At 42.8% G+C, this 18,587-nt stretch overlaps 1 protein-coding gene across 4 annotated transcripts; it reads left to right on the top strand.

The window, feature by feature from the left end:
- Positions 1-5,178: 5,178 nt before the first annotated feature.
- Positions 5,179-17,747, top strand: det1 (DET1 partner of COP1 E3 ubiquitin ligase). Of its 4 annotated transcripts, none has more exons than XM_041175354.1 (5): positions 5,179-5,346; positions 7,395-8,505; positions 12,032-12,222; positions 15,524-15,715; positions 16,551-17,747. In XM_041175354.1, exons 2-5 carry the CDS (start codon positions 7,420-7,422, stop codon positions 16,738-16,740), a joined length of 1,659 nt encoding a protein of 552 aa, XP_041031288.1. In that variant the 5' UTR covers positions 5,179-5,346; positions 7,395-7,419; the 3' UTR covers positions 16,741-17,747. The 4 variants fall into 4 exon arrangements, with proteins under 4 accessions (XP_041031288.1, XP_041031289.1, XP_041031291.1 ...); XM_041175355.1 differs by having other exon boundaries at positions 5,340-5,362; XM_041175357.1 differs by lacking the exon at positions 5,179-5,346 and adding an exon at positions 5,403-5,524.
- The last annotated feature ends 840 nt before the right edge of the window (positions 17,748-18,587 follow it).

Below are 18,587 nucleotides of genomic sequence, written 5' to 3' on the forward strand. Positions count from 1 at the left end.
CCAAATGAGCCAACTGGCCAAAGAGAAATGTTTTAAGGCAAGTCTTAAATGTTGATGTTCAAAGAGCCTTGGCTGTGCTCATACTAGGAACACAAGAAGTTAGCATGCAGCTACAGCAAGCAATTAGGAAGGCATGTTGGCCTTTATTGCAAGAGGATTGGAGGACAAGAATAAAGAAGTCTTGCTACAGTTGTGCAGGGTTTTGGTGAGGCCACATCTGGAATACTGTGTGTAGTTTTGGTCTTTACATTTAAGAAAGGAGGTCCTTGCATTGGAGGTGGTACAGTGAAAGTTCACTAGATTGGTCTCTGGGATGAGGGAGTTGTCCACTGATTAGAGGCTGAGTAAAATGAACATATATCCTCTGGAGTTTAGAAGAATTGAAGATTGAAGCTGACGAAATTCTGAGGGGGTTTGATAGGGTGGACACTGAAAGATTGTTTTCACCAGCTGGTCAGTCAAAAACATGGGGGCACATTCTCAGGATAAGGGGCCAATCATTTCGGAGGAAATGAGGAGAAATTTCTTCACTCAAAGGATTGTAAATATTAGTAATTCCATACCCTAGGGGGTTGCAGATGCTCCATCATTGAACAAATTTAAGGCTGGGATTGACAGATTTTTGGTCGCTCGGGAATTAAGGGATATGGGGAGTGGGCGGGAAAATGGAGTTGAAGCCCAAGATCAGCCATGATCGTATTGATTGGCTGAGCAGGCTCAACGGGCCTGTGGTTGACTCCTGATCCTATTCCTTGTGTTCTTAAAGGAGCAGCGCGCAATCGAGTGGCCAAGGTGTTTAGCAAAGAAATTCCAGAGTGCTGGGGCCTAGGTGGATGAGAGCATTGGGCTGTTGATGCTGGGATGAAAGAGTTGAGAGAATACAACAAAGTCAAAAGAAAGCACTTTCCAGTTAGGGGGCTGTAGGGCTGGTGGAGCTCAGTGATATGGAGGAGCAAGGCAATAGGGGATTGAAATATATGAATGAAAACTTTAAATTTAAGGCGTTGGGAGGTTGGAAGCCAATGTTAGTCAGTGATGGGTGAGCTGGCTATGGTGAGAAAGATGATCAAATGGCCTTCTACGTCCAGACTAATCGCATGATGTTGTCATAGTTGCTTCATATAAGCATGGAGAGTGAAATAAAGATGTTACTTGAAAGAATAGTCTCACATTATGTCACAGTGGCTGAACCTTAAAGGCCAGGCGATCTCAGCTTTAAACTGTAGTCTATCCTAAACGCAACTAAAACGACCTCAGCACCTGCAGGAATCTTTGTCCTGTTTTTAAAAAGCAGGTCTCCAAAGACAGTAAACTCAGGATTATTTCCAGTGCCACATGCTAATGAGTACAGGATTAGGAAGGTAGGACAAATGAACACGTGACTGGAGAAATGATGCAGGAGGGAGGTCTTTAGATTTCTGAGGCACTGGGACCCGTCCAAGGTGGACATGTTACATCTTAGTAGGACTGGGACCAATATCCTCAAGGGGAGATTTGTTGATGGGAGTGGGTTTAAACTAATAATAATAATAATAATATATAAAAACAAAAAACTGTGGATGCTGGAAATCCAATGTAGAGGAGAGACTATTGGAGAGACCAAACGTAAACTGGGCGACCGCTTTGCAGAACACCTGCGGTCTGTCCGCAAGAATGACCCAAACCTCCCTGTCGCTTGCCATTTTAACACTCCACCCTGCTCCCTTGACCACATTTCTGTCCTTGGCTTGCTGCATTGTTCCAGTGCAGCCCAACGCAAACTGGAGGAACAACACCTCATCTTCCGACTAGGCACTTTCAGCCTTCCAGACTGAGTATTGAGTTCAACAATCTTAGGTCTTGAGCTCCCTCCTCCATCCCCACCCCCTTTCCGTTTCTTCCCCCTTCCTTGTGTTTTTTTTCCAATAATTTATATAGATTTTTCTTTTCCCACCTAGTTCCATTATTTTTAAATCTTTTATGCTCCCCCCACCCCCACTAGAGCTATACCTTGAGTGCCCTACCATCCATTCTTAATTAGCACATTCGTTTAGATAATATCACCAACTTCAACATCTCTGTGTTCTTTTGTTCTTTTGTCTGTGACATCTTTTGATGATCTGCTCCTATCCTAACACCCCCCCCCCACTTCTCCCTCCCCCCCAACTTAAACCAGCTTATATTTCCCTCTCCTTGTAAAGAAAGATCAGTTCTGTTGAAGGGTCATGAGGACTCGAAACATCAACTCTTTTCTTCTCCGCCGATGCTGCCAGACCTGCTGAGTTTTTCCAGGTAATTCTGTTTTTGTTGTGGGTTTAAACTAGCTTGGCGGGGATATGGGAACCAGAGAGGGAATTCAGATAGGAGAGAAACAATGCAGGTAATAGTAGGCAGAAAAGCAGTAAGAAAAATTGTACAACAGTGGAAACAAAGGCCAGTATCAAATAGCCCAGAAGGAAAACCCAGGAAAAACTGGGAAATAAGAATACTGGTCTGAGCTGGTCTTGTATACCTTAAAATGGAACACCAGTAAAAATTGGGAAAGAATAGTACTGGTCCGAACTGTTTTTTCCTTCTGGGAGGGTCAAAGTACAGAAAAATGCTAAAAAAAAGTAGAATTAAAGGCATTCTACCTGAATGCATGCAATATTCACAACAAGGCAGATGAACTGACAGCACAAATAGAGGTTAATCGGTATGATCTAAATGCCATTGTGGAGATGAGGCAACAGGATGACCAAGGCTGGGAACTGAATACTCAAGGATATTCAACATTTAGGGAGGATAGGCAAAGAGGTAAAGAAGGTGGGGTAACACTATTGACAAAGGAAGACATCAGTACATCATGAAAGAGGAACTTAGATCAGAAGATCAAAATGTCAAAATAAAAACAGAAAATGCTGGAAAAAGTCAGCGGGTCTGACAGCATCTGTGGAGAGAGAAACACAATTAATGTTTCGAGTCGGTTTAACTCTTTTTCAGAGTTCTGAGGCAGAAAGGGCTAATCAACAATCTTGTTGTAAAGGAGCTTTTAGGGAAGAGTAACCACAATATGATAGAAATTTACACTAAGTTTGAAAGAGGTGTGGTTCAATCTGAAACTAGAGTCTTAAATCTAAAGAATGGAAACTACGAAGGTATGAGGGGCAGGCTGGCTGCAGTATATTGGGAAACTACATTAAAAGATTTGATGGTAGACAGGCAATGGCCAGCATATCATGAATTAATATGGGAGTTACAACAAATTTACATTCCATTAAGAAACAAAATCCCAACAGGAAAAGTGATTCAACCGTGGCTATCAATAGCAGTTAAAGATGACATTAGATCAAAGCAACAGGTTTATAAAATGACAAAAAAAGTAGTGAGCTGGAAGATTGTGAGCTTAATAGAATTCAGCAAAGGAGGACCAAGAAGCTGATAAAGAGAGAGAAAATAGAATATGAGAATAAACTGACGAGAAATATAGGAGCCGACTGTAAAAGCTTCTATAGGTATGTAAAAAGGAAAAGGTTAATAAAGACAAATGTGGGTCCATTACAGGCAGAGACAGCAAAATCTATAATGGGGAATAAGGAAATGGCAGAGAAACTAAATAAATACTTCATGGAGGAAGAAACAGAAATCGTCCCAAAAATATTAGAGAAAAAGGAGGAACTGAAAGAGATTAGTATTAGTAAAAAAAGTGGTTCTGGAAAAATTAATGGGATTGAAAGTTGATAAATTCCCTGGATCTGTTGATCTACATCCCAGATGTTGAAAGAGGTGGATGTATAGATAGTGGATGCATTGGTGCTCATCTCCAAAATTCAATCGATTCTGGAAAGGCTCCTGCAGATTGGAAGGTTGCAAATGTAACCCCATTGTATAAGAAAGGAGGGAGAGAGAATATAGGGAACTACAGAGCTGTTGGCCTTACATCAGTAGTAGGGGGATGCTAGAATCTTTTATAAAGTATTCAATAACTGGGCCCTTAGGAAATAATGGTGGGATTGGGCAGAGCCAAAATGGATTTATGAAAGAGAAGTAATGTTTAACAAACCTGTTGGAGTTTTTTGAGGAAAGATAAGGAGGAACCAGTGGGTGTGGTGTATTTGGATTTTCAAAAGGCTTTCAATAAGATCCCACACAAGAGGTTAGTAATCAAAATTAGAGAACATGGGATTGGGGGTAATATGCCGACATGGATTGAGATTTGGACAGGAAACAGGGAGTAGGAATAAACGAATCATTCCCAGGTTCGTAGGCTGTGACTGGTTGGGTACAGGATCAGTGCTTGGGTCCCAGCTATTCATAATCAATATCAATGATTTGGACGTAGGGATCAATAGTAATATTTCCGAGTTTGCAGATAACACAAAATCAGTTGTGAGGAGGCATGATCAAGGCATGATCGTAGCCATGCCCTAGTTGAATGGTGGATCAGGCTCAAGGGGCTGTTTGACCAGCTGTTTGGTAGTTACGGGATTGTCCGTATTTTGACTGTCCTGTGTCCCTTAATGGACAACTTTTAGTCCCACATTTCTCGGACAGCCTATGCGTGACTGAGCCAGGGAGTCTCAGTGGAGTGATTGAGCGGGACTGCGAGTCTATGAGCTGGTCAGCAGAGAGATGATCATGTTGCGGCTCCATGAAGACAAGTTGTAAGTTTTGGTAGCTTTAAACCACACCTCCCCCCTGCTCTTACGGGCACTAGGAACCCCCTCATTGCTCCCTCCCCACCACCCCCATGCTCTCAACCCCAGCACTCCTGGTCACACAGGTTGCCATGTCAAACTGTCCCTTAACATTCCCCGAAAGTTGGTCACCCTGGGTCGAAGTGTCCCTTACTTCTTTCATTAAGAGTTGGTCACCCTGCAGTACCCTCATAAATTAATGTTTTGAGGGAGGAGGGGATTAAAGTGGGGAAAAGGTACATATTGAGATGTATTATTGATTTAATTACTGTATTCTGGGTTATACTCATTAAAATGTCAGTGCTTAGAATCCAGCAAACCCACCACACAACATGGAACTAGAAGCTAAAACTCCCTCTAGAGGCAGAGCGGGAAAGGTGCAGGGTAAAGCTCCCCGGGAGCGGTGCAGTGTGGGATAGGTCGCCTGGCGCCGGCTGACTCCCCGGGAGCGGTGCGTTGTGGGATAGGTCGCCTGGCGCCGGCTGACTCCCCGGGAGCGGTGCGTTGTGGGATAGGTCGCCTGGCGCCGGCTGACTCCCCGGGAGCGGTGCGCTGTGGGATAGGGCACCTGGCGCCGGCTGACTCCCCGCCCGTTCGATGGTGACAAGTGCGGCGCAGATGCTGCAAGTTTGACCTGGTGCGGGGCTGGGCAGCGAACGGGGAGGTCCGGCTCTTACACCCTGTGTATGAGGTGAGTGCGGGGCCAGGTATGGAGCCCGAGCATTCACAGCAAAGCCGAGGCACAGACAGACAGAGAGAGAGAGAGAGAGAGAGAGACCGGGAATCGTGGCAACAAACATGGGGGCCGGGGGCAGCTCTGCCTGTGATACCGTCAACCTGGGATCCCGCATTGTGAGCACCAGTAAATGGTGCCACCTGTATTTGTGCTTCATTAATTCTGTTATTGTTGTCCATTTTCTGTTTAAAGTGTTAATTTAAGGTTAGACTTTAAGGATGGTGTAAGTTTACTTCACTATCCAAAACCTGCATCTACCTGCCTATGTCCCAATGGTTATGTTCCTGGTGCTAACGTTGATGGCTTGAAGCAGCTACTGCATTACTGCTCGTTTGCACGTATATAATCTCATTTGTACCATCCCTATATTGGAGCAGAGCAATACAGGGACTGTGTACTTGGCTGGAAGGATGCATGTACAGGACTGGTGCCAGTTTGGGTCCCTTTTTGTCGTTCGCAATTAGCTCAGTCATTATGAGTAATTCTTCCCAAAAGGCCATTACTCTTCACACATTTCCTTTTCCTGCATTCTGCAGCTAAGCTTCTGTATTACTTCTCTGCCAAATAGACTTAGTTGCAATGTCTCCAGTTAAATTCAGTGGGAAGATTAAAGAAAATACCAAAAGCAAAACAAAGTTTCAGTTTTCACTCTGAGGCTGAGGGAGTTAAGGCATTGGGTTCAGATGAACTTCATCAATGTGAACCCTTCGAAACAAAAGCCCAAGGACTGGAAAGTAGCTAATGAAACATCAACTAGGGGGGAAAAAAAACTCCCTTAAACTACTTTATTGTGGGAGACCCTTATTGTGTGATAATCTTAATCAGTCCTTTTACTGCATTCTTAGAGACTGCACCTTGATATTGTAGGAAGGCTGTCATGTTGTTAGAAGTATAACTCCTGGGCCACTCAAGCCAGGCAGGTGGAAAGATAGGAGCCAGACTGAAGATAGCCACTGGTCCTATTGGTTGGGACTGAGTCAGACTAACGACTTGTCCATTTAAAATTGTCTTCCTTATGAAAGGCAGTCTGCTACAGATGTAACTGGAAATTCATCATATACTGGATGTATGGCAAGGTAATACAACGATTTCAGATATTATGTTCTGGACAGAGAACAGTGGAAGAAATGGGGTTGCCTCATATGCCACTGGGCACAGGATACTTTAAGCTCCTGCTGCTGCCACCAATGTTAGATGTGGGCCAACAGTACTTACCTCTTGCATTACACAGTTCAAAATGTTTCCTCTGGGAACAGTCCAAGAATAGGAGGACAGGATTTTACAATTGCCTTGTTTTACAGTTCAAAGAGAAAAGTACAAAAATTTCAAACAACCATATGTACCATTTTATTAAATCTTAGAACATCATATAATTGTAGAACGGTTACAGTACAGGAGGAGGTAATTCAGCTCATCGTGTCCATGCCAGCTGTCTGCAAGAATAAGCCAGCTAGTCCCACTCCCCTGTCTTTTCCCTATAGCATTGTGCTTTTTTCTCTTCAGAGAATTATCCAATACCCTTTTGAAAGTCACAATTGAATCTGTTTCCACCAAAATACTCGGGCAGTGTAATCCAGATCCTAACCACTCGCTGATTTTAAAAAAAAGTTTGTCATGTCGCCTTCGATTCTTTTGCCGATCATTTTAAATCAGTATTCTCTGGTCCTTGACCCTTCTAGAAATGGGATCAGTTTCTTCCTATCTGTTTTGTTCATACCCTCTGTCCAATCTCCTCTTGAGCTTCTCTAAAGAGTACAGCCCCAGCTTCTCTAATCTATCCTCGTAACTTGAAGTCCCTCAGCCCTGGAACTGTTCTTGTAAATCTTTTCTGTACCCTCTCTAATGCATCAAGCATGAATTATACGCATAATCAGTAAATAAATAACTGGCAATAATTGAGTGAGAATCCTGCTTGTTAACAATGTTTTGGTGTTTTTCTGATACCATGAGTATAGACAAACTGGTCTTGACTCTGCCTGTCAATGTTTTATGTGCTGCTACAGAGACAACATGTGGTGATGGCTGAGAATGGATGATGATGAACCTACCATCAAACCTCGTCGAATTGAGAACCAGAATGTTGTTTACCGCCTGGAGCGACGCCGGATTTACTCGGGCAAGCCTGGTGCTCACTGGTACATGGTGCGTTGCCTGCACCAGAACGTGTTTCCTAACTTCACTGTTGTTAATGTAGAAAAGCCACCGTGTTTCCTGCGCAAGTTCTCTCCCGATGGTCGCTACTTCATTGCGTTTTCCCTCGACCAGACCTCGTTGGAGATCTACGAGTACCAGGGCTGCCAGGCAGCCGAGGACCTCCTCCAGGGCTATGATGGCGAGATCATGCTGAATGGCGCCAATGACCTGCAGTCTGTCAACATCCGCGGTAAATTGTTTGAACGTTTCTTTGTCTTGCTGCATGTCACGAGTGTAGCGTCGAATGGGGAGCACCTGAATCGTGAATGTAGCTTGTTCACTGATGATTGCCGATATGTCATTGTTGGCTCTGCTGCTTACCTCCCTGAGGAACCTCATCCCCTGTTTTTCGAGGTTTACCGAAACAATGAATCTGTTACACCAAACCCTCGCTCTCCGTTAGAGGATTACTCTCTGCACATCATTGACTTGCACACAGGGAGTCTTTGTGACACGAGGACCTTTAAGTGCGACAAGATCATTCTCTCCCACAACCAAGGGCTTTACCTGTATAAAAACATCCTGGCTATTCTCTCTGTGCAGCATCAGACCATTCATGTGTTCCAGGTTACCCCGGAAGGAACTTTCATTGATGTTCGAACCATTGGACGCTTCTGTTATGAAGATGACCTCCTCACTGTGTCAGCTGTGTATCCTGAGGTGCAAGGTGATGCACAAAATGCTACATCACGCCCCTTTAAGGAGAAAACACTGAACTCGTTGAAGCACCGGCTGTTGGTGTACCTGTGGCAAAGGGCAGAGCACGATGGCAGCGCCGCAGCTAAGCGCCGCTTCTTTCAGTATTTCGACCAGTTGCAGCAACTGCGCATGTGGAAGATGCAGCTTCTGGATGAGAATCACCTCCTGATAAAGTACACGAGTGAGGATGTGGTGACCCTCCGGGTTACCGACCCCTCCCAGGTACAGAGCCCGCATGTTAAACATGTTACAGCTTTTAACTGTCCCAGTATAATGAGGCTTAAAATGATCAGTAGAAGGAAACAAACTGTTGATGCACAGGCCCTGGTTGTGGTGGAGGGTGTGTGAAGGATGGTTAGGTCCAAGTTTTATTCTTTTTTAGCCCTTTAGGGGAAAGCTTGAAATATGTATTAATTTATGTCTTTATCAAAGCTGGATTCCAGTGCCTAATATTGCTGGGCAGTGGGTGGGAGGAGATTTTACATTGAAAGGTTATTTTTTTGAAGTAATATTGCTTAGTGATCAATCAGTCTACTACCAAATCTAGCAAGAAGGAATCGGACGTTTTTTTTTACCTTTTGAGACACATTACCAGAGTCCTGTGGCACCTGCTGATGCTGCATCGGTGTCACAGGAAAATTCATCCCCTGCCACAATTCGGTGATGCAATTGTGTTGGAAAACACTGCTTATACCTGCCCTTAACGTTCTGACAACCTTGATCCTGGAATTTCTGATGGGTTCAGTGACACTGGCATCAAGCATTTGGATGCTCCGCTCTGCCCAAGATCTCTCCCTGGGTCTTCCCAGGAATCTCTGCACTTGAGTGTTTTTATTTCAGCATTCCAAATATTTCATGCATTTATTTTGCACAAGGCTTTGGCTTCCTCAATAGTCTTGTGGTAGGTGCACTGTTCATTGTCGTACCAAACTGGTAGGGCAGGAGACAACTCCATAGATTGCCTTCTCCTTCCTTGCTTTACAAATGAAAAATTTAGAAAGTAGAAAATTTATTTTTTGATCATGCCTTCAGGCTTCCCTCAACCTCTTCCCATTTTCCATCTTGCTCAGTGTTTACCGCAAAGTACCCTGAGACGACCTCTTGTGCATGGCAAGTGCTGAAGAAATGTAAGAGATTGTTGTTAGAGATTTAGTGCATAGTGAGAGTTCAGCCTGTGATGGGTTACATGTCCCTGATTCAGTGACTCCCAAGAGGATGAGTGAGCTCAGCGATGAGGTCCCTACAGTTGACAGCCTGCCAACATTTACTGTTGTCTCACATCAAGAATGGACACATGAGCAAGTTGTCAGAAGCCTGTACTCCAGCCAGAGTTGGTGCCTTTGGTGAGGGGGTAGGGAGGAAGGAAGAACTCCAAACTGCCCCTAATATCCTGCATTCCCTCCCACCCCATCTCAATAATGTGGGCCAGCATAATCATGCTGGAAACGTTTTAAGGCGTTCATGTACAACATGACATACGCTACAACAGTAAAACCTAGTAGGAAAATTTATCAAAAAAGGTAGCACTCAGCTTGAGAACTGTGCATTTTTAATTTTAAGGTGAAATGAGCTATCTTTTAAATAAACCAATTGAAAGCTTCCCCATCCATAAATTAATGCTTCCACAGTGTAGCAATGTCTGTGATTTCAAATCTTTGGATGTTGCATTGATTGGAATAACCACAGACTTGGTTTTGAGTAAATTCAGAAAGTTGTTCCACTATGGGAGAAAAAATTACATGCAAATACAAAATACTGGAGATGCATGGCAGATCAACCAGCATCTTGTGGACCAAAGTTTTGATCCTTTCCATAGTCTAGGAAGATCACTGCTGAATAAGTTGATTTCAGTCAGGGCAATGGTTAAGACATCACTCAGGCTTGGGCTGATAAGTGGCAATTAACATTTGCACCATATGAGTGCCAGGCAATGACCATCTCCAACAAGAGAGAAGTGAACCATCGCCCCATGACATTCATTGGCATTACCATCGTTGAATCCCGCACTATCAACATCCTGATGGGGGTTACCATTGATTAGAGATCAGCCATATAAATACTGTGGCTACAAGAGCAGGTCAGATGCTGGGAATTAGGTGGCGAGTAATTCTGCAAAATCTGTCTCAGGAGTGCGGTGGAATACTTGTCTGGATGAGTGCAGCTCCTGCAGCACTCAGAAAGCTTGACACCATCCAGGACAAAGTAGCCCGCTTGATCGCTCCCTGCTCCTCCTCTCCTCCATCGCCCAACTTAAATATTCACTCCCTCCACCAACGCATGGTGGCAGCAGTGTGTACCATCTACAAGATGCACTGCAGCAACTCACCATGGCTTTTTCAATAGCACCTTCCAAACCCGTGACCTCTATCACCTAGAAGGACAAGGGCAACAGATACATGGGAGCACTACCACCAAGCCACATACCATCCTGAATTGGAAATATATTGCCGTTCCTTCATTGTCGTTGGGTCAAAATCCTGCAATTCCCTTCCTAACTGCATGATGGGTGTACCTACATGGTTCAAGAAGGCAGCTCACCACCACTACCTCGAGGGCAATTATGGATGGGCAACAAAAGTTGGCCTTGTAAACAACGCTCACATCCTATGAAAGTTTTTTTTTAAATTGAGAGGGTAAAATCAGCTGGGGGCTCCCACATCTGGAAAGTATGAGTTTAGATGTCAGCTTGGGTCAGGTCTTGGCTGGGAAGCCTTCCATGATTGGCTCCTTTGATGTAATGTTCAATCCTAAGGTAAATGTTTAGCCCCACATCTTATCCATCACCTGGATTGTTCACTTCTATCTCCATACATTGTCTGCCCTACCATAAACTTTTTCGAGCTGAAACCCTTATTTATGCCTTTGTCATTTCTAGATTCTGCTGTTCTAATATAATCTCCAGAGGCTCCCATCACAAGTTTTGACCTGTCTAAACCCTAACACTCGTCTCTTTCCCTCATTTGTTCATCCCCAATGTAGTAACATTAAAATTCTTGTCTTTCTCTCTAAATGCTCCACCTGACCTGTGCAAACTCTTTGAATCCTAAAATCCTTCACAAGTACTCTATTCTTCTGATTCTGACTCTCTATTCATTCTTTACATTGCCCAAACATTGGTGATCGTGCTTTCAGTTATGTTGTTTCTGTTTCTGGAATTCTCTTCCTAATATCCTGTCCACCTCTCTTGCCATTATAAAGCTTCTCAAAATCTACAGGTCCATTGACACTTTCTAGTTTATCACCTAAACTATTTTATCCTGGGCCTATCCCCAACACACATCTGTGTAGCACCGTGGAACGTTATCTATGCATTGCACAAATTCTAGTTGTTGGTCTCTTGCTGACACTGATGGTCTCGGTTTGCATCAGAGTGAGATCCTGGAAGAGGGAAATAAAGGCGGTTGGGGAGGGTGGGGCACGAGAAACCAATGCAAATTGCTAAAATAGAGAGAATGCAATGGTTCCTCCCTCCCCAACCGTCTTTTTTTCCCTCTTCCAGGATCTCACTCTGGTGCAAACAACGTTTTAAAATGGTTGCAGCCTGCTGAAATGCCCCTCATCTCCCCGCCACTCAATTAGAGTCAGTGTTTCAGTGAGCAGGTTTTCCACATCACCAGGTGTTGCAGTTCCCTCCAGAACATATCCAGCATTAATAGTTGACTGTGTATGAATGATCATGGATTAGTACATAGCTGACCTCAGGCTCATTTTCCCTCTTGTTGTGCTATTCTGTCTCTGCTCCCTGCAGCCGTCATTCTTTGTCGTATACAATATGGTGACCACCCGGGTTCTGGCTGTGTTTGAGAACACTTGTGATGAACTTTTACAACTGTTTGAAAATTTCTGTGATCTCTATCGGAACGCTACACTGCACAGTGAGGCTGTGCAGTTCCCCTGCTCTGCATCTAGCAATAACTTTGCCAGACAAATCCAGCGAAGGTGAGTGAGCTTTTTGCTACCTGAGATGTTTTACCTTATATTTCACTTTGTCTGTATATATTGGCCAGAGGAAGGCTGAATGCAGACAATGTGAACATACATGTTATGGATTAACTTTGGGGAAGTTCCCTTATGTTGGCTGCTGGTTTTCCCCAGGTGAATTCGCTCTGCCCTTCAGGAAAGCCTGAAACTGCTGGAAATCTGAAATTAAAACAGAAATTGCAAGGAATAGACCATTGGGCAATCAGCATCTGTATGTTTTTGGTGTATATCCCTTTATCAGAACCTCTCCTTGCTTGCATTCTGTCCCGGCAGACTCAACTTGCATACAGAATCTGCAATACGACTGCATGCATTTATATAAAGTTCTGACTGGTACAGTGCCACACTGCAGCAATGCTCTAACATAAACATCACTACTAATTATGTTGGAGAAGAGGTGCTTCTCTGTCAAAACCAATACGTGTGCTGAATCTTCTTGTGTAGCAAAATTGGTCACAATGAGTTTCACTGTGTTGTGGTCTACCAAGAAATGTGAATGCTAATTGTGTTAATCAAATCTATAATATTGTCTTTGACAATCCTAAGGACTTTATATTTCGTTTGTCTGTTTTATTTCTGCTGTGACACGGACTGCCAGTGATGCAGTGGGAACAAATTGGAGCAGTTACCGTGCCAGATAATATGAAGGGAGACAGTTAACTAACATACACGCACCTTATACATGCACATGCATTCCTTTGAACACTGTGCACTTATACAAATGTGCACATTCAGGTGTTTGTTGCACACACACAGCTGATGTAAACTCCCTTAGTCTGCACTGTCTCACTCTGATTGCCCAGATAATACCAACAGCGCCCAATCTCAGACAAAACATATGGAAGCCACAAATCAGGATTCAATTTCATTTTAATTCTTTGAAGCAGTTTTGGGTGAAAGTCGGGCTATGCAATATTGCAACAAGCATTCATATTAATGAAAATGTCGATAGGTCATGGGACCCACGCACTAATTTGTTCGTACATCCACGACTAATAGTGTGGCTTCAACCTTTAAAGGGGTCCCCATGGAGATTCTTTCTAATATTGTTTTGTTTACAAAACCATTCTTATGAGAATAGTTACAGTGCAGAAGAAGGCCATTTGGCCTATCATGTGTGTGCTGGTTCTCTTAGGAACAATTCTGGTAGTGCTACTGCTCTTCCCTTCTCTCCATAGCCCTGCACATTCTTCCTTTTCAGGTAGTAATCCAATTCCATTTTCAATGTCTCGATTGATCCTGCTTCCACCATACACTCAGGTAGTAAATTCCAGGTCCTAACCACTCACTGCATAAAAAAAGTTTTTTCTTATGTCACCATTCCTTCTTTTGCCAATTACCTTAAACCTGAGCCCTCTGATTCTCAATCCTTCCACCAACAGGAACAGTTTCTTTATCCATCCACCAATGGCAACAGTAATGGATTAATTCACAATTGAAGTGTAACTCCTATATAAATAAAGATGAAGTTGCGAGATTCAGAAACTTGTCAACAGAAATGTTGACATAAGAATTTGGAGTGGTAAATACTGACACAAATTGGTAACCAGAAATTGTGACGTTAGGAAGGAAGCTGTGTAGACAAGAAGTATGCCCTCCAAGCAAGATATATAACAAAAAATGTTGGGAAATTAAGCTTTTTTTTTAACTTGTTGTTTCATGTTGTTTTTGACATTGTGGCTGAAAGATGACAGGCACTTTGTTTTTTTTTTACTACATATAACTGAACATGTTCTAAATGTTAATGCTGTACAGGTTGGGTTTGATTGGGTGTTCTGTATGGATGGAGCCAGCACAGAGGTAAGTTGCTTAATAGGCAAAATCCTTAGGGTTCCAGCTTGACTCCTGTCAGAATACAGTCATGTCCATGTGATCACTGCTTCTGAGAGATTCAAATTGCTAGGTACTGCTCTGTTGGAGAACTGCAGGCAACAGGAGAGACAGAGACCAGGGGAAGACAGCTAATGTGGTCCCTTGAATGGAAGGGTGTCAAATCACTAGAGAAGAGGAAATTCTACCAGTGTCTTAGCCAAAATTCTTTATTCAATCAACAGTACTAGCAGGATTGCTGACTCTGTATGGACCTGTTCCTGGAGGTTTGGTCGCATGACACTTTATCGAACATTGTACTGCAGAACGGCTGACTTTTTTTTAAGCATATTTTCACACTTCTTTTTCCCTTTGGGGAGGTGGTGGAAGGATTCCCAGGCTGATTATCAGCCTGTTGAATTATGTCATGAATGCCAGTTCTGTGGCCAACAAGTCGTGGCATGGGACTTGAACACAGACCTTCTGGCCAGAGGTAGGGTCATTCTCACTGCACCACTAAACCTCCAGACCCATGGCCCATCTTTAAATATCCATTATATCACTTTCTCGTTTGAGTTTCATTATTAGAATTTGCCTGCTGGCCATCAGAATAATTCGGTTTATCACTAACTTTAGTCTTTAAGCTAAATTAAATTATTCTGCACTGCATGCATGGTATAACAGATTTATGTGACAATACAGCCTGCTTCATTGTTCATGGCTTTGAGCATTTATTGTATTAAGAAGCAATTAATCGTGGACATGGGACACTGACATGGGTAATAACCCTTCGAGACATTCTCCATATTGAGCAGCTTGTTTTATGACTGTGTGTATGTATATATTTACACAGAATTGCAGGACAGAATGTTCTAGAGTACTTTGTTCGTGAGTTTGCAAATTTGGGGCGCCGGAGGAAAAAATTGAAATGTGGGATTACTTTTCTCCCAGGTTGCCAGCAGAAGTATACAGGAGATCAGTCATCCTTTCTGGGAGGATTGCAGACCCTATGAACTAGCCATTTATTTCTTTGCTGTTTTTGGGATATTGCCATCACAACATGGTTGAAACATTTGCCTATATAAGACTTGTACTTCAAAGTGATTCACTATTTGTGAAGCTATTTGAAGTGTATCATGATATGTAATAAAGGGCTGTATTTCCTATTCCGTCCCTCCTTAATTCTTGCTGGTAATGTAACTGCTTCAGTCCTGCTGGTGACTTTGACTGCTCTTAATCCAGTGGCCAACCTTAAATGGGTATGTCTCCCAATTTAATTCTGAATAGCAGAGAGTTTATGTGCATAACTTTGCTTGTTTCTGGGTTTTTTTGCTTGGTGCCCATTGCGTAAATGCATAGCCTGCGTCACACAGGAGACCAGACATTCATCGAGACAGTATGGAAATTACAGATTCTGTTCTAATGGTGAAACCTTGTCCTTTATTTGCAGGTTTAAAGACACTATCGTGAACGCCAAATATGGGGGTCACACTGAAGCAGTGAGGCGACTCCTCGGGCAGCTGCCTATCAGTGCACAGTCCTACAGCAGCAGCCCGTACCTTGATCTCTCGCTCTTTAGCTACGATGACAAGTGGGTCTCTGTCATGGAGAGGCCCAAAACTTGTGGTGATCACCCTATCAGGTAAAGGGATCCATTGCACTTGAGCTAGAGGGGAGCATCTCGTTTAATTGATATTCGCTGGCTCAGTGGACAAATAGTTTTTACTTTTTCAGAATATTGGTTTTAACTGTTTCAAGTTAATTATATTCTGTGGAGATTTACACTAAGAGCGATGTCTATATTTTGGAATCACTTTCATAGAATTTGACAGTGCAGAGGAATCAGTTCAACCCATTGTACCTGTGCTGCCTCTCTGAAAGAGCTACCCACTTGGTTCCATTCAATTATCCTTTTCCCATGCCCTTTTAAATTCTTCTGTAAGTATTTCTACACATCCTTTTAAAAAGGGAATATTGATTCTGCTTCTATCATTGTGTCTGGTGGAGTGTTTCAAGTTTATGTATGAGTTTGGCTGGTGACTAAGGCATATTCATCATAGTCAAGCCAGATCCTGTTCTTGTTGACATCCGCACAAACATGCACCTTTCTCATGAGCCACTGGATAGTGATTGGGAGTTGGAACCTCAATTAAAGTTTCCACTGACCCGTGTCCCCACCCGCCACACACACCAATCCAGGCAAGCCAATCGTAGCAGCATAACTGAGATCACCTAACTCCTTATAGACCAGAGGGGGAAGCTAGGACCTTCTGTTTTGTATAGTACTGTACCACACTGGGTGGCACACTTAGTCATCATGTATGGCTTAGTGCCTTCCAAAGGTTGCAGCTAGCTCTTTATGTCCCAGCTCCATTTATTGCTGAACTCAAAAAGCTGTGGCTGTAATATTGCAATCATTATGTTGCCAATCTGTTGTATCTGAAGTTTACAAAGAAAAATTGTGTTTCTGTTTTCAGATTTTACGCTCGGGACTCGGGTCTACTTAAGTTTAAAATCCAAGCAGGGCTGCTGGGACGGCCAATTAACCACACAGTGCGACGCCTGGTAGCTTTCACGTTCCATCCGTTTGAGCCATTTGCCATATCGGTGCAGAGGACTAATGCAGAGTATGTGGTTAGTTTCCACATGCGGCACACGTGTGTGTGAAGACTGTGTGCAATTTATAGGCATTTGTGCTGCTCAGATTCGCTTTGTACCTTTTGTGGGGCCTCATGAAGGAATCCTAATAAAACTCAAACTACCAAAGGTGGAGCTTTGAACTTCGGTAAAAGTGGTAATACTGCTAAATAACTGCCCCTTAAAGTGAGATTCAGGCTTCTGAATCATCTTTGATACCTGACAGGCTGAATGATCAGGAGCTTTAATGCAGCGGTTTTCTCAGCTGAAAAGGTAAACCTTATGTATTTGGTGTGTTTGGGCTATTATCCCTATCCCTCTGCATCTATCGTTCATTTTCAGTTCATTATATATTAGATGTCAAAATAATGGCAGAGTCTGGATTTGACTGGTTAACTGCCAAATAGGAAATGATGGACTCCGTGCAATAAACTTTGTTCATAGTTTTGCAACTTTGGGAAAATGAAGTCCCATTTTGAAATGAGAATAACCGATGAATGAGTCTCAGTGGTGATCTTGGGGTGGATGGGATCCTGAAAATGCTAGTATAATCAGTGATAGAAACAGAAAATGCTGGAAGTACACAATGGCTCAATTCAGTCTGGGAAAAGAGAACATTCAGATTAAGAACCTTTCATTTGGAAACTTCCAATCATTAATTGGTCCTGTCTAAAATGTTAACCTGTTCTTTTTTCCAGCAGTTTTGTTTTTGTTCCCAGTTTTTGATTGTTGTTGAAGTGAAACTGGGTGTAAACTACTAGCTCTGTCCAATTTAAGGTACTGCGTTCTTTTATTTCACTAGTGATGTGAATTCACTGAACCAGATTTAATTTTTTGTGGAAATGTCTTGGTACAATGCAACTCTTAAAATTTGCTTTTTTTATATAAGAATTATTGTATGATGGATTTCTAATTTTACAAATGAAATATCACATGGGCTTTAAACTTATTTTTTCATATGAACGCTACATTTTGAAAACACCTTTTTATGTATGAACTTATCACATCAACTGTCAATCAAAGTTTTTAGAAAATGGTGTGTTTGCCCTTCTGATTTCTTATTTCAATTATCACAATACAGAGATACACTAGATGCATTATAGAAACAGGACATGAACACATGCATGTAGACGGTAACACTTGACATGTGCCAGAAACCATTAAATATTCAGTCTGCTCTCCTCATTTCTGTTTTGCAATGAAAGGTGCTTTGTAACATCACTAAAACAGATTATCTGGTTATTGTCACATTTCTGTTAATGAGACCGTGCTGTGTGCAGATTGGCTGCTGCTATTCTTACACCACTGACTGCACTTCAGAAATACTCTCCTGGCTGTAAAATATTTGGGATGTTCTGAGGATGTGATAGGTGCTATATAAATGAAAGCTCTTTCTTTCCACTGTGGAGTTGGTATGGAGCAGCACCAGGTTACCTAGACGAGTAATACTCCATACTGCTCCAAGAGCTACCTTGTGATCTTTGAGTGAGATTGTCAATTTAATGCCACAATCAGGGTAGTTTTGTTCTTTGATCCATGCACATTAAGATTTGAATGAACTCTTTCCTACACCTTAAGACTTTTACAGCCAATATCCCATTTGGTTGAGATGTTTGGACAACCTCAAGCTCTTAGTGGACATCAGGAGCTCCAAGTTGCCCCTAATTCACCATTAACTGGCAATCTTACTCATGGGCACGGGATGGCTGGTGTGGGAAAATTTAAAACTGCAACTGTGCAGAAAGATGTACTCTTCTGAATTTGGGGCTGATACATGGGGAATTAACTGGGGAATTTTGGGGAGGCAATGGTGTGGTATTGTCGCTGGACAAGTAATCCAGAGACCCAGAGTAATACTCTTGGGGACCTGGGTTTGA

This window comes from Carcharodon carcharias, chromosome 26 (genome assembly GCF_017639515.1).
Source record: "Carcharodon carcharias isolate sCarCar2 chromosome 26, sCarCar2.pri, whole genome shotgun sequence".
Taxonomy (NCBI): domain Eukaryota; kingdom Metazoa; phylum Chordata; class Chondrichthyes; order Lamniformes; family Lamnidae; genus Carcharodon; species Carcharodon carcharias.

What these genes read in the sequence shown, in the direction of transcription:
- det1 (XM_041175354.1), top strand. Translation starts at nt 7,420, where the DNA reads ATGGATGATGATGAACCTACCATCAAACCTCGTCGAATTGAGAACCAG. An exon ending in GGGTTACCGACCCCTCCCAG is followed by an intron (nt 8,506 to 12,031) that starts GTACAGAGCCCG and finishes TGCTCCCTGCAG; the next exon opens with CCGTCATTCTTTGTCGTATA. An exon ending in GCCAGACAAATCCAGCGAAG is followed by an intron (nt 12,223 to 15,523) that starts GTGAGTGAGCTT and finishes CTTTATTTGCAG; the next exon opens with GTTTAAAGACACTATCGTGA.